The sequence below is a fragment of the Gigantopelta aegis genome, chromosome 15 (assembly GCF_016097555.1).
Source record: "Gigantopelta aegis isolate Gae_Host chromosome 15, Gae_host_genome, whole genome shotgun sequence".
NCBI lineage: Eukaryota > Metazoa > Mollusca > Gastropoda > Neomphalida > Peltospiridae > Gigantopelta > Gigantopelta aegis.
The window spans coordinates 41,366,731-41,380,233 of record NC_054713.1 but is presented as its reverse complement, the minus strand read 5'-3'; the positions used below and the strand labels follow the sequence as shown (position 1 = coordinate 41,380,233).

Below are 13,503 nucleotides of genomic sequence, written 5' to 3'. Positions count from 1 at the left end.
TGCTTATTCCATTCAAGAAACAATGCCGTCAGTTTTTAAGTTTTACAAAGTATCACACAGTGTTAAATAATGGCTGATTCACCTTTTTGACTATGAGTTGATTTGTTAAGTTTGCTTTTTAGTGAGGAATCGGTGTGGAGCTTGTATGTGTTGGAGGAAAACAAACCAGTAGACATCTACAAAGATATGGTATATTTTTATTAATGTTGACAAAGATATGATATAATTATATTAGTGTTTACAATAATATTGATATGGGATAATTTAAATTACATTTAAAAAATATATATATAATTTTTAAATGTGGTATAATTTTATTAATATTTACAAAGATATGATATCATTTTATAGATGTTTTTAAAGTTATGGTATAATTTTATAAACATTTACAAAGATGTAAAATTTTATAAACATTTACAAAGGTATGGTATAATTTTATAAATATTTACAAAGATATAGTAATTGTTTTTACAAAGATGTGGTAATATGTTATAAAGATATGGTAAAATTTCATAAATATTTACGGAAGATAGAGTATAATTTTATAAACATCCTTTTTGTTTCTCTGTCTCTCTCTCTCTCTCTCTCTCTCTGTGTGTCTGTCTCTCTTTCTCTCTCTCCAAACCATGCTATCTAAACACCAAATAATTTTAAAAAATGGTGCACAGGTGTTCTTAAACATTCCTTTCCTTTCATCTCATATCTAAGATGCTCTTTGGCAGTATTTTTCAGCTGCATCCCCATTGGGCTATTTCTTGTTTCAATCAGTACACCACGACTGATATATCAAAGTCTGTGGTATGTGCTATTCTGTCTGTGGGATAGTGTAAATAAAAGATCCCTTGCTACTAATGGAAAAATGTAGCAGGTTTCCTCTAAGACTAATTTTTTTATACTCTATCCTGACCTCTGATCTTGTGCATTTCCCACCTTTTCCACCTTACAGTCCAAACATTCAGCAGCCGAATGGCTATGAAATCTTCTGATGTACACCTTCCTAGTTCCGGTCACGTGACCTCAACTTCCTTCTTTCTCCTTCGCTCTACACGGTTCGGACGTGTTTGTGTTTGCTCCAGCCTGTTATCCAAACCTTATGTATTTCTTGATATTTTCTGTTACTTGTACTGTCTCTGTCTCTGTCTCTCTACTGTCTCCATCTCTGTCTTTCTCTGTCTGTCTGTCTGTCTGTCTCTCATCTCTCTCTCTCTGTCTCTCTCTCTCTCTCTCTCTCTCTCTCTCTCTCTCTCTCTCTCTCTCTCTGTCTCTCTCTCTCTCTCTCTCTCTCTCTCTCTCTCTCTGTCTGTCTGTCTGTCTGTCTGTCTGTCTGTCTGTCCTGTCTCTCTCTCTCTCTCTCTCTCTCTCTCTCTCTCTCTCTCTCTCTCTCTCTCTCTCTCTCTCTCTCTCTCTCTCTCTCTCTCTCTCTCTCTCTCTCTCTTTCTCTGTCTGTCTGTCTGTCTCTCCTCTCTCTCTCTCTCTCTCTCTGTCTGTCTGTCTGTCTGTCTGTCTGTCTGTCTCTCTCTCCTCTCTCTCTCTCTCTCTCTGTCTGTCTCTCCTCTCTCTCTCTCTCTCTCTCTCTCTCTCTCTCTCTCTCTCTCTCTCTCTCTCTCTCTCTCTCTCTCTCTCTCTCTCTCTCTCTCTCTCTCTCTCTCTCTTTAAGACTGTCAGAATTACCAAATGTTTTTGACATTCAATAGCCAATGATTAATAAATCAGCATGCTCTAACAATGTTATTAAACAAAATAAAAGTTTAACTTTTTGAATGTTTAAAGTGTTTATAAACCTTCCTTTTCTTCTCATATCTAAAATGCTGTTTGTCTGTATGTTCCAGCTTCACTTTGCGTGTCAGGTTCAGGAGACGGGGCCCTCGTCGTACCTCCATCTCGTCGAGGAAGGTCACGTGATGCTCAAAACCGAGATCACGCTGTCGGGAAAAACAGAGTTTGAACTCGACGACCTCTTCTTAGAGTCGTGTGCCCTGCTCGGAGAGTATTACTCACTGTGAGTATGTGTAGAGAGGATTTCTTTTAAGGTATATTGGTTAGAGGTTTTAATTTGCTTAGAGAATAAGATTTTTTAAATTGTAATTTGTTTATCAATTTTTAAGGTATTTTGGTTATAGATTAAGAATTTTTCATGTAATTTGGTTAGAGATTAAAACGTTTCTTTATTTTAGTTTTATTTTATTTTGGTTAGAGGTTAAGATTTTGTAATGTCATTTTGCTAAGAGATTAGAGGTGTTTTTTTAGATCCCATCAGCTTTTTAGTTTTAAATAGGTATTATATCCCTCTTTGTTCTTCAGTCCAGCTACTGACAATGAGGACTGGCAATTGTGTCTTCCGTACTACGTCATGTCCGGTATGAACGTGGATGACATCATCAGACAGGCCGTACAGCACAAACAACACAAGAAACAGGTACAGTACAACACAAACAACACAAGAAACAGGTACAGCACAAACAACACAGGAAACAGGTACAGTACAACACATCACAAGAAACAGGTACAGCACAACACAGCACAAGAAACAGATACACAGTACAACACAGCACAAGAAACAGGTATACAGTACAACACAAACAACACAAGAAACAGGTACAGTACAGCACAACACAAAACAGATAGAGTACAGCACAACACAAGAAACAGGTACACAGTACAACACAAGAAACAGATACAGCACAACACAGCACAAGAAACAGGTACAGTACATCACAACACAAGAAACAGGTACACAGTGCAACACAAACAACACAAGAAACAGGTACAGCACAACACAGCACAAGAAACAGGTACAACACAACACAAGAAACAGGTACACAGTACAACACAAACAACACAAGAAACCGATAAAGTGCAACACAACACAACACAGGTACAGTACAACACCACACAAGAAACAGGTACAGTACATAAAACACAACACAAGAAACAGGTACAGTACAACACAAGGTACACCACAACACAACACAAGAAACAGGTACACAGTACAACACAACACAAGAAACATATAAAGCACAACACAACACAAGAAATAGGTACAGTACAACACAAGGTACACCACAACACAACACAAGAAACAGGTACCCAGTACAGCACAAACAACACAAGAAACAGGTACAGTACAACACAGCACAAGTAACAGGTACACAGTACAACACAACACAAGAAACAGGTACACAGTACAACACAACACAAGAAACAGGTACACAGTGCACAGTACAACACAAACAACACAAGAAACAGATAAAGTGCAACACAACACAACACAGGTACAGTACATAAAACACCACACAAGAAACAGGTACACAGTACAACACAACACAAGAAACAGGTACACAGTACAACACAAACAACACAAGAAGCAGGTACAGTACAACACAAAACAGATAGAGTACAGCACAACACAAGAAACAGGTACACAGTGCAACACAAGAAACAGGTACAACACAGCACAAGAAACAGGTACAGTACATCACAACACAAGAAACAGGTACACAGTGCAACACAAACAACACAAGAAACAGGTACAGCACAAGAAACTGGTACAACACAACACAAGAAACAGGTACACAGTACAACACAAACAACATAAGAAACAGATAAAGTGCAACACAACACAAGAAACAGGTACAGTACATAAAACAACACAAGAAACAGGTACAGTACATAAAACACAACACAAGAAACAGGTACAGTACATAAAACATAAGAAACGGGTACAGTACAACACAACACAAGAAACAGGTACAACACAAGCAACAGGTACAGTACAACTCAAACAACACACAAAACAGATAAAGTACAACACAACACAAAAAACAGATAAACACAACACAAGGTACAGTACAATACAAGGTACACCACAACACAACACAAGAAACAGGTACAGCACAACACGGCACAAGAAACAGGTACACAGTACAACACAAACAACACAAGAAACAGGTACAGCACAACACAGCACAAGAAACAGGTACAACACAACACAAGAAACAGGTACACAGTGCAACACAAACAACACAAGAAACAGGTACAGTACATAAAACACAACACAAGAAACAGGTACAGTACATAAAACACAACACAAGAAACAGGTACAGTACATAAAACGGGTACAGTACAACACAACACAAGAAACAGGTACAACACAAGAAACAGGTTCAGTACAACACAAAAAACTGATAAAGTACAACACAACACAAGAAACACAGAAACAAGGTACAGCACAACACAACACAAGAAACAGGTACAACACAAGAAACAGAAAACGGGTACAGTACAACACAACACAAGAAACAGGTACACAGTACAACACAAACAACACAAGAAACAGATAAAGTACAACACAATACAGGTACAGTAGAACACCACACAAGAAACAGGTACAGTACAACACCACACATGAAACCGGAACAGTACAACACAAGAAACAGGTACACAGTACAACACAAACAACACAAGAAACAGGTACAGTACAACACAGCACAAGAAACAGGTACACAGTACAACACAACACAAGAAACAGGTACACAGTACAACACAAACAACACAAGAAACAGGTACAGTACAACACAGCACAAGAAACAGGTACACAGTACAACACAACACAATAAACAGGTACACAGTACAACACAAACAACACAAGAAACAGGTACAGTACAACACAAACAAGAAACAGGTACAGCACAACACAGCACAAGAAACAGGTACACAATACAACACAACACAAGAAACAGGTACACAGTACAACACAAACAACACAAGAAACAGGTACAGTACAACACAGCACAAGAAACAGGTACACAGTACAACACAACACAAGAAACAGGTACACAGTACAACACAAACCACACAAGCAACAGGTACAGCACAACACAGCACAATAAACAGGTACACAGTACAACACAACACAAGAAACAGGTACACAGTACAACACAAACAACACAAGAAACAGGTACAGTACAACACAGCACAAGAAACAGGTACAGTACAACACCACACAAGAAACAGGTACAGTACAACACAACACAAGAAACAGGTACAGTACAACACAAGGTACAGCACAACACAACACAAGAAACAGGTACACAGTACGACACAACACAAGAAACAGGTACACAGTGCAACACAAACAACACAAGAAACAGATAAAGTACAACACAACACAAGAAACAGGTACAGTACAACACAAGGTACAGCACAACAGAACAAAAGAAACAGGTATACAGTACAACACACACAACACAAGAAACAGATAAAGTACAACACAAGACAGGTACAGTACAAAACAAACAACACAAGAAACAGGTACAGTACAACACAACACAAGAAACAAATAAAGTACAACACAACACAAGAAACAGGTACAATACAACACCAACAACATCTGAAACAGGTACAGTACAACACAACACAAGAAACAGGTACAACATAAGAAACAGGTACAGTATAACACAACACAAGAAACAGGTAAAATACAACACAAGAAACAGGTACAGTACAAAAACAACAAGAAACAGGTACAGTACAACACAAACAAAACTAGAACAGGTAGAGAACAACACAAGACAACACACAAAAACCCATATACAGTGCCATGCAGTGCTAACAACACAAGAAACTGGTTCTGTACCAACAGTACAACCAAAACAACAAAAACCAAAAAATTTCAGTGGGTTTTTTTTTTCTTTATTTTGCAGGGATCGATGTACAGTTATGGCAGAGGTCTGCTGAATTATCTAAATGTTGTTTTATTTCAAGACGATGAACCACTCGAAGTGAAAGAGGTAACAATTAGAACAAGCTTCAACACAGTTCATGGAAACCCATATATACATGTAGGTTAGGGGTCATCCATAAAGTGTGAATGAACATAAAATCTGTTATTTCTTTCCCGCTCTCCTAGGTACTCCGTCTTTTGTACAAACAATCATTACACCTCTCCCCTAATGTACATACACACATCGATCTTCCATGACGACATTTCATCGTCACCTTCTTTTAAACGTTTTGACATGGTCCTTGTTATTCCTAAAAACAATGGATAATGTGGATAATAAAGAAATTATTACACAAACTTGTGAAACTTGTGTGGGTAATACAAAAATCTTGACACTCGTTTCGACACATCATTCCGACAGACGGGCTCGTATTATAATAGCTGTGTATGTTTTTGTGTTTATCACCAGGTCACTGGGAACTGTATTCTAGAGATTTACCTCGACACTGAACCTGATCAACTATCTCGGGTCATTCTGTCGTCACGACTACACAACTACAGTCCAGGTAATACTGTCTGTCTGTCTGTCTGTCTGTTCTGTCTGTCCATCTGTTTGTCTGTCTGTCCACCTGTTTGTCTGTCTGTCTATTCTGTCTGTCTGTCCGTCCGTCCATCTGTCTGTCTGTCTGATTTGTCTGTCTACTGTTCTATCTCAGTCTTTTATATTTAAATATTTCTGTTTGTCTTTTATATGTTAGTAGTTTTATATGTCTATTTGTTCTTCATCCATCCATCCGTCCATCCATACATCCACCAAACACATCCATTCATCCATCCATCTGCCACCCACCCATCTGTTTGTCCATCCATCCATCCCTCTTTCTGCCATCCATCCATCCATCCATCCATCTCTCTTTCTGCCATCTATCCCACAATCCATCCATCCATCCATCTCTCTTTCTGCCATCCATCCATCCATCCATCCATCCATTCATCTCTCTTTCTGCCATCCATCCATCCATTCATCCATCCATCCATCCATCTCTCTTTCTGCCATCCATCCATCCATCCATCCATCTCTCTTTCTGCCATCCATCCATCCATCCATCCATCCATCTCTTTCTGCAATCCATCCATCCATCCTTCTTTCTGCCATCCATCCATCCATCCATCCATCCATCCATCATCTTCTGTCCATTTATCTTCTACCTGTCTATTCATTTATCCATTCTTTCACCCATCCATTCATTTATCCATTCTTCCATCCATCCATATTTTATCCATCTATCCATCCATCCATCCATCCATCCATCCATCCATCCATCCATCTCTCTTTCTGCCATCCATCCATCCATCCATCTCTCTTTCTGCCATCCATCCATCCATCCATCCCTCTTTCTGCCATCCATCCATCCATCCATCCATCCATCATCTTCTGTCCATTTATCTTCTACCTGTCTATTGATTTATCCATTCTTTCACCCATCCATTCATTTATCCATTCTTCCATCCCAAATCCCACCTACCCACCCTATCCATTATGTTTTATTCATCAGCCTGTGTCCCCACCTATCAGGACATCAGGGCCTATGCTTATAAAATGTTTAGAGTCCAGATTCAATCTCTAATGACGTCACACACATACAGTTTGTATGGTGTTGTCATAAGACATTAGTGTCTCAGACTCCAGGGTTTCTAGGTTATGGTAGCCCCACTCACATAGCTAGTGTTATTCAATGTTGAGCTAATAAATGACTACTATTGCCATGCCCGATGGCTAGTGAATTTTTTTGGGTCAGATTTTGTAAATATAAATATCCTGACCCCACCCAAACCCCCAATTTTAGTGTTTTTAAGCTCTATCTCCCTCTTTAGGTGACATATCTGATTATTACTATTATTTAGTAAAATTGTATTAACTTAAAGTAAAGTAGGGCTAGTGAATTTTTAATCGTGGCTAGTAGATTTTTAAAATCACTGATCCCATGGCTAGTGGATTTTATAAACATTCTCGAAGCCCTGCAGACTCTAATTATTAGAGTCTCAAGTCTAGACTCTAAAGGTTTTAGGAGCCCCAGGCCAAGTTATTACACACTTGGTATGGTTTCAATCAAGTTTGGTTTCAATGTATTTACTTTTATTTTTCTCAGATAGAGCTTTAGAGTTGATTAAGAAATGGATTGATCACGGACACAACAGAGGAGAAAAACCCAGGTGAGTAAAAAAACACATTTATTTTGCTTAACATCACCACTAGAGCACATTATACATGCATGCAAAAATCTTGTACACAGTAAGTTTTTCATGCATTTATAAAAAACTACTAAAATTCACATTTGCCTAGAAGGAAGGAAATGTTTTATTTAACGACGCACTCAACACATTTTATTTACGGTTATATGGCATCGGACATATGGTTAAGGACCACACAGATATTGAGGGAGAAAACCCGCTGTCACCACTTCATGGGCTACTCTTTTCAATTGGCTGCAAGGGATCTTTTATATGCACCATCCCACAGACAGGATAGCACATACCACGACCTTTGATATACCAGTTGTGGTGCACTGGCTGGAACGAGAAATAACACAATGGGCTCACCGACAGAGATCTGTCTCAGATCGACTGTGCATCGAGCGAGCACTGTACCACTGAGCTATGTCCTACCCTGATTTGGCTAGAATTCATTACATTGGTTCATAATCTTACTTGTCATTTTGTTTGCTTTAAATTTGTTTTTTTAAATAATGAAATTTAAAAACTTGCAACAACATCGACACCTTGCAACAGAAGAAACTGTATTTTGTTTCATCGTATTTAAAGAAAAATGCAGAAAATATATACTGGGCCTTAATTAAAAAAATTTAGCGTATGTAATTTTAGTAATTAAAGGGACATACCCTAGTTTCAACCTGTGAAAAGTAACACTAAGTTTAGTTAGTCTACAAACCTGTAACACGTTTGGATAAAGTTACAACTGAGTGAAACATGAGTCTGTGACTTTGAAATGGTGAAATACCCTCTAAAAATAGACTAAAACTCGACTCCATAACTGTTACTTCTCAGACGCACGTGCGTTCTTAAAAATATGATAAATGCATTTTGAGATATTAAAAACACCAGGATGACCAAAAACACTTTGAATGTATGGAAACTGATAATCTAAACAGTAAAATCTAAGTAAATTATGATTTAAGTGGTTATAATAGTCAAAAATATGCCTTAGTGTTTAAAAACTAGGGTATGTCCCTTTAACATTGCTCTATTACTTGGCAACCTGTTATACTTTTACAGCATAAACTTTCGACTTTATAATCACCTTGTATTTAATAGGAAAAAATTATATTTAACTAAAATTGTTTTAATATTTCTTTTTCAAGTGGCACTGACCTACTTGCTTTGGTTAAGCTTGACTTGTTGCTGTGTGAACCGGAATTGGCACAGACAACACTAGCATCTGTGGACGAGGTATAATTCTATATTACTATAGGACAGATTTACATTGTGACGTTTTTTTCTGAAAATACGCATGTCAGCACATGCTCGTAACATATAAATTTCGTAAAAACAACCACTGGTATTTGCAATGCTTTTGTGCAATGAAAATACTGCCTGCATATACTTTTTGCAGGTTTTTTCTAATTTACTGTAATAAATAATTTCCACATTGACTGTTATCTTGAAGTGCTATTACTCTCACAAACATTCATAGTTTTTGTGGGGGGTTTTTGGTTAACGACACAACTAGAGCACATTGATTTATTAATAATCAGCTATTGGATGCCGAACATTTGATAACTCGGACCAATAGTCTTAGAGAAAGCCTGCTATATTTTTCCATTATCAACAAGGTATTTTTATAATTGGACAGGAAAAAAAAAGAGTAACGTTTGTTTTATTTAACGACGCCACAAGAGCACATTGATTTTTTATCTTATCATTGGCTATTGGACGTCAAACATATGGTCATTCTGACACTGTTTTTTAGAGGAAACCCGCTGTCGCCACATAGGCTACTCTTTTACAACCGGCAGCAAGGGATCTTTTATTTGCGCTTCCCACAGGCAGGATAGCACAAACCACGGCCTTTGTTGGACCAGTTATGGATCACTGGTCGGTGCAAGTGGTTTACACCTACCCACTGAGCCTTGCGGAGCACTCACTCAGGGTTTAGAGTCGGTATTTTGATTAAAAATTCCATGCCTCGGCTGGGATCCAAACCCAGTACCTACCAGCCTGTAGACCGATGGCCTAACCACAACACCACCGAGGCCGGTAAATAATCAAACAGGACACCACATACCACTGTCTTTAATATATCAGTTGTGGGGCACTGGTTGTGACATAAAAAACAAAAACAATAAAAGAGTGAGTCCACCAAGCCTTTTAGCAATGCAGTAGTAAAATATATACACCAAATTTAACATTAATCAGATTAAACATTGGGTGGGGTGTGGGGGTGTGGGGGTGTGACATGTACAAAACATTCTCAATACATGGTTTAAAAAAAAAGAGGTAAGCTATCGCCACATAGGATATTCCTTCCGATAAAACAGCAAGATATCTTTTATATGCATTTTGCCATGTGAAAACCTTTTATGTACCAGGGCCCCGTTCCACGAAGCGATCTTAGGGCTAAGATATCCTTAGGTGCGTAGCTACCCTATACACTTAAGTTGATCTTAGGGCTAAGATATCCTTAGGTGCGTAGCTACGCTATACACTTAAGTTGATCTTAGGGCTAAGATATCCTTAGGTGCGTAGCTACCCTATACACTTAAGTTGATCTTAGGGCTAAGATATCCTTAGGCGCGTAGCTACCCTATACACTTAAGTTGATCTTAGGGCTAAGATATCCTTAGGCGCGTAGCTACCCTATACACTTAAGTTGATCTTAGGGCTAAGATATCCTTAGGCGCGTAGCTACCCTATACACTTAAGTTGATCTTAGGGCTAAGATATCCTTAGTCGCGTAGCTACCCTATACACTTAAGTTGATCTTAGGCCTAAGATATCCTTAGGCGCGTAGCTACCCTATACACTTAAGTTGATCTTAGGGCTAAGATATCCTTAGGCGCGTAGCTACCCTATACACTTAAGTTGATCTTAGGGCTAAGATCGCTTCGTGGAACAGGGCCCAGATGTTAGTACAGATTGTGATAGTGCAGGACTTCTATATTTGTTTATAAAATCCACTAGCCGTGGAATGAGTGATTTAAACAGATTTACCGGTACTAGCCACAATTAAAAATTCACTAGCCCTACTTTACTTAAGGTAATACAATTTTACTAAATAATAGTAATAATCGGATGTCACCTCAAGAGGGAGATAGAGCTTAAAAACACTAACATTGGGGGATGGGGGTGGGGGCAGGATATTCATATTTAAAAAATAGACTTAACTCCAACAATTGACTTGGGTTTTTTTCTCTAGCTGTCAGGCATGGCAATAGTTATTTACTAGCCCAACATTGAATATCATTAGCCATGGGAGTGGGGCTACCATAATCTAGAAGCCCTGTCTGGTATGGCAGTAGTAATTTACTAGCCCAACATTGAATATCACTAGCCATGGGAGTGGGGCTACCATAATCTAGAAGCACTGTCTGGCATGGTAATATTAGTTATTTACTAGCCTAACATTGAATATCACTAGCCAATGGGAGTGGGGCTAACATAATCTAGAAGCACTTTCGGGCATGGCAGTAGTAGTTATTTACTAGCCCAACTCTGAATGTCACTAGCCATGGGAGTGAGGCTACCATAATCTAGAAGCACTGTGGTTGGGAAACTCTTGAGTCCACTGAAGGTGATCGATCCGTGACCCATCACACCTCAAGCGAGCTATCTACCACTGGGCTACAATCTCACCTTAGATGTAATTGTGAATGTAATTCGGATTTTGGATAATTTTTATTGTATGTACTCAAATTATAAACTTTATTTTTAAATAAAAGAAGGGAAACATGTATGTATTGTGCAAATATTATGAATTTGTGGTTCGTGATGTTTTTTTATTATTATATTTTTTTATTTCCTTATTTTACAGAAAACCCTTGTTGATATTTGTGCATCCCATCCATCATTAATTCACAAGGCTTCTGTCGAATTTACATCTTTTGCACAGGTGAATGCTTAATGTTTTGTTAATTTTATAGAAAAAGAGAGGATGAGAATTGTGAAAAGGGACCCCTTGAACCTCTGGAATCACCAGGTCAGACTGAGTCTACAAGGGGTGATTAAAAAAAAAAAAATGATTGGCCTACATGTTAACTTTTAAGGTAGTCCCTTTGGAGGTCCACAAACATTGTCTAACAGTACTGCAGTGTCTGGATCCCTCAGATGAAGACGGATTTGTCCTGCAGATGGACAAACTCCCCATCTGTGGTAATGGCATCCAGCTAACTCCTTTTACATGTCAGGGAATAGATGGAGGAAGTCAAATGGTGCTAGATCTGGGGAATACAGTGGGTGATTGATCAGTTTGAAGTCACACTTAATGCAGTACAGTCATGGTGACCACCAATGTGTGAACATGTGCATTGTTCTGATGGAACATTTCATTTCATTTCAACTTATTTTTGTGCTTATATCCAATTAAGGTTCAAGCACGCTGTCCTGGGCACACACCTCAACTATCTGGACTCTCTGCTCACCTTTTGTGAAAACTCTGCCAGTGTTCTGAATTCTTTAATTGTGAGATGTGTACTTCACTGGATATGTACTGGGTCATTAGCAAGCAGTCTTGCATTACTATGCCATGCACACAGTCCGTTCTTAGTTAGGCCAAGAACTTTTCTATTACCCATGCTATTTCACCCTGGTGACATAAAGTATCCCGGTGTTTACACGCAATACGATAACTTTTTGTTTAAATACTGAGTCGAAACTGTCAATGCATTAGTGAAAGTGAACTTTTATCCAAGGGTGGGGATTAGACCTTCATGTCACCCTCTAGATCCACCCCTGGTAGAAGCTATAGTATGTTTGCATTAGTAAAAGATGTTAAAAGATGGGCTGTACCTTTTTAATGAACTATGAAAAAAAACCCCAGGAAATGTTACCCCCTTTGATCCACCCCTGGTAGAAGCTATATAGCATGTTTACAGATGTTAAAAGATGGGGGTTACGAGGTTGGGGCATTAACTGGGTTGTACACTACATTATAATCTCTCATGCTTTGTTGTTTCAGCTGATGCGACAACATCGCTCTCACTCGTTACTGTTGGTTCTTGTTCAACTTCACGACAACAGCGTTCTCACACTTGATTCCATCATCAAACTGTTGCAGGTGAAAGTAATACATGTATCTAGATATAGACACAGGGCATAAGGCCTAAAACAATGTGTGTGTTTCAAGGAATGTGCTGGGGAAAAAGGTATTGTAGATCTTCTTACTTTTCTGTCTTGCCGTTACCAAGTTAAAGTGTATATACGTGTATATGTATTGTGCCGAAGAGGCTTCAGCTTTTGCATTAAACTACGAAGTCCTAAATCAATCAAACTTGGTTTATAGTTGTATCACAGTGAACCAAAAAAGCTTATGTTGGTGAGGTATTAATATATAAATTTCTTTTCAACATTACCTGTCCTCAACAAGTGCACCTCTCCCCCCTATGCAAGTGGTTTGGTCCGAACATCCCAACAGCCAATGGGATGGCCTAAACTTCTTCTACTGTATACGCCCTGTAGTTCCGGTCACGTGACTATAACTTCCTTCTTTTTTCCCTGAGCGCATAATTCACCTACACATTAATTGTTTATTTTAATAATAATATTTG

General features: G+C 38.5%; 1 protein-coding gene across 1 annotated transcript in view; it reads left to right on the top strand.

Moving 5' to 3' along the window:
• The window catches only part of LOC121390455 (Hermansky-Pudlak syndrome 3 protein-like), a 49,214-nt gene that overhangs the window by 6,177 nt on the left and 29,534 nt on the right, over positions 1-13,503 (top strand). Inside the window, exons 7-15 of the mRNA XM_041522274.1 lie at positions 123-189; positions 1,830-1,999; positions 2,302-2,416; positions 5,703-5,789; positions 6,192-6,288; positions 7,873-7,936; positions 9,103-9,190; positions 11,772-11,849; positions 12,915-13,013. Of these exons, the coding sequence (XP_041378208.1) occupies positions 123-189; positions 1,830-1,999; positions 2,302-2,416; positions 5,703-5,789; positions 6,192-6,288; positions 7,873-7,936; positions 9,103-9,190; positions 11,772-11,849; positions 12,915-13,013 (865 nt within the window). The remainder of the gene's footprint in view (positions 1-122; positions 190-1,829; positions 2,000-2,301; positions 2,417-5,702; positions 5,790-6,191; positions 6,289-7,872; positions 7,937-9,102; positions 9,191-11,771; positions 11,850-12,914; positions 13,014-13,503) is intronic.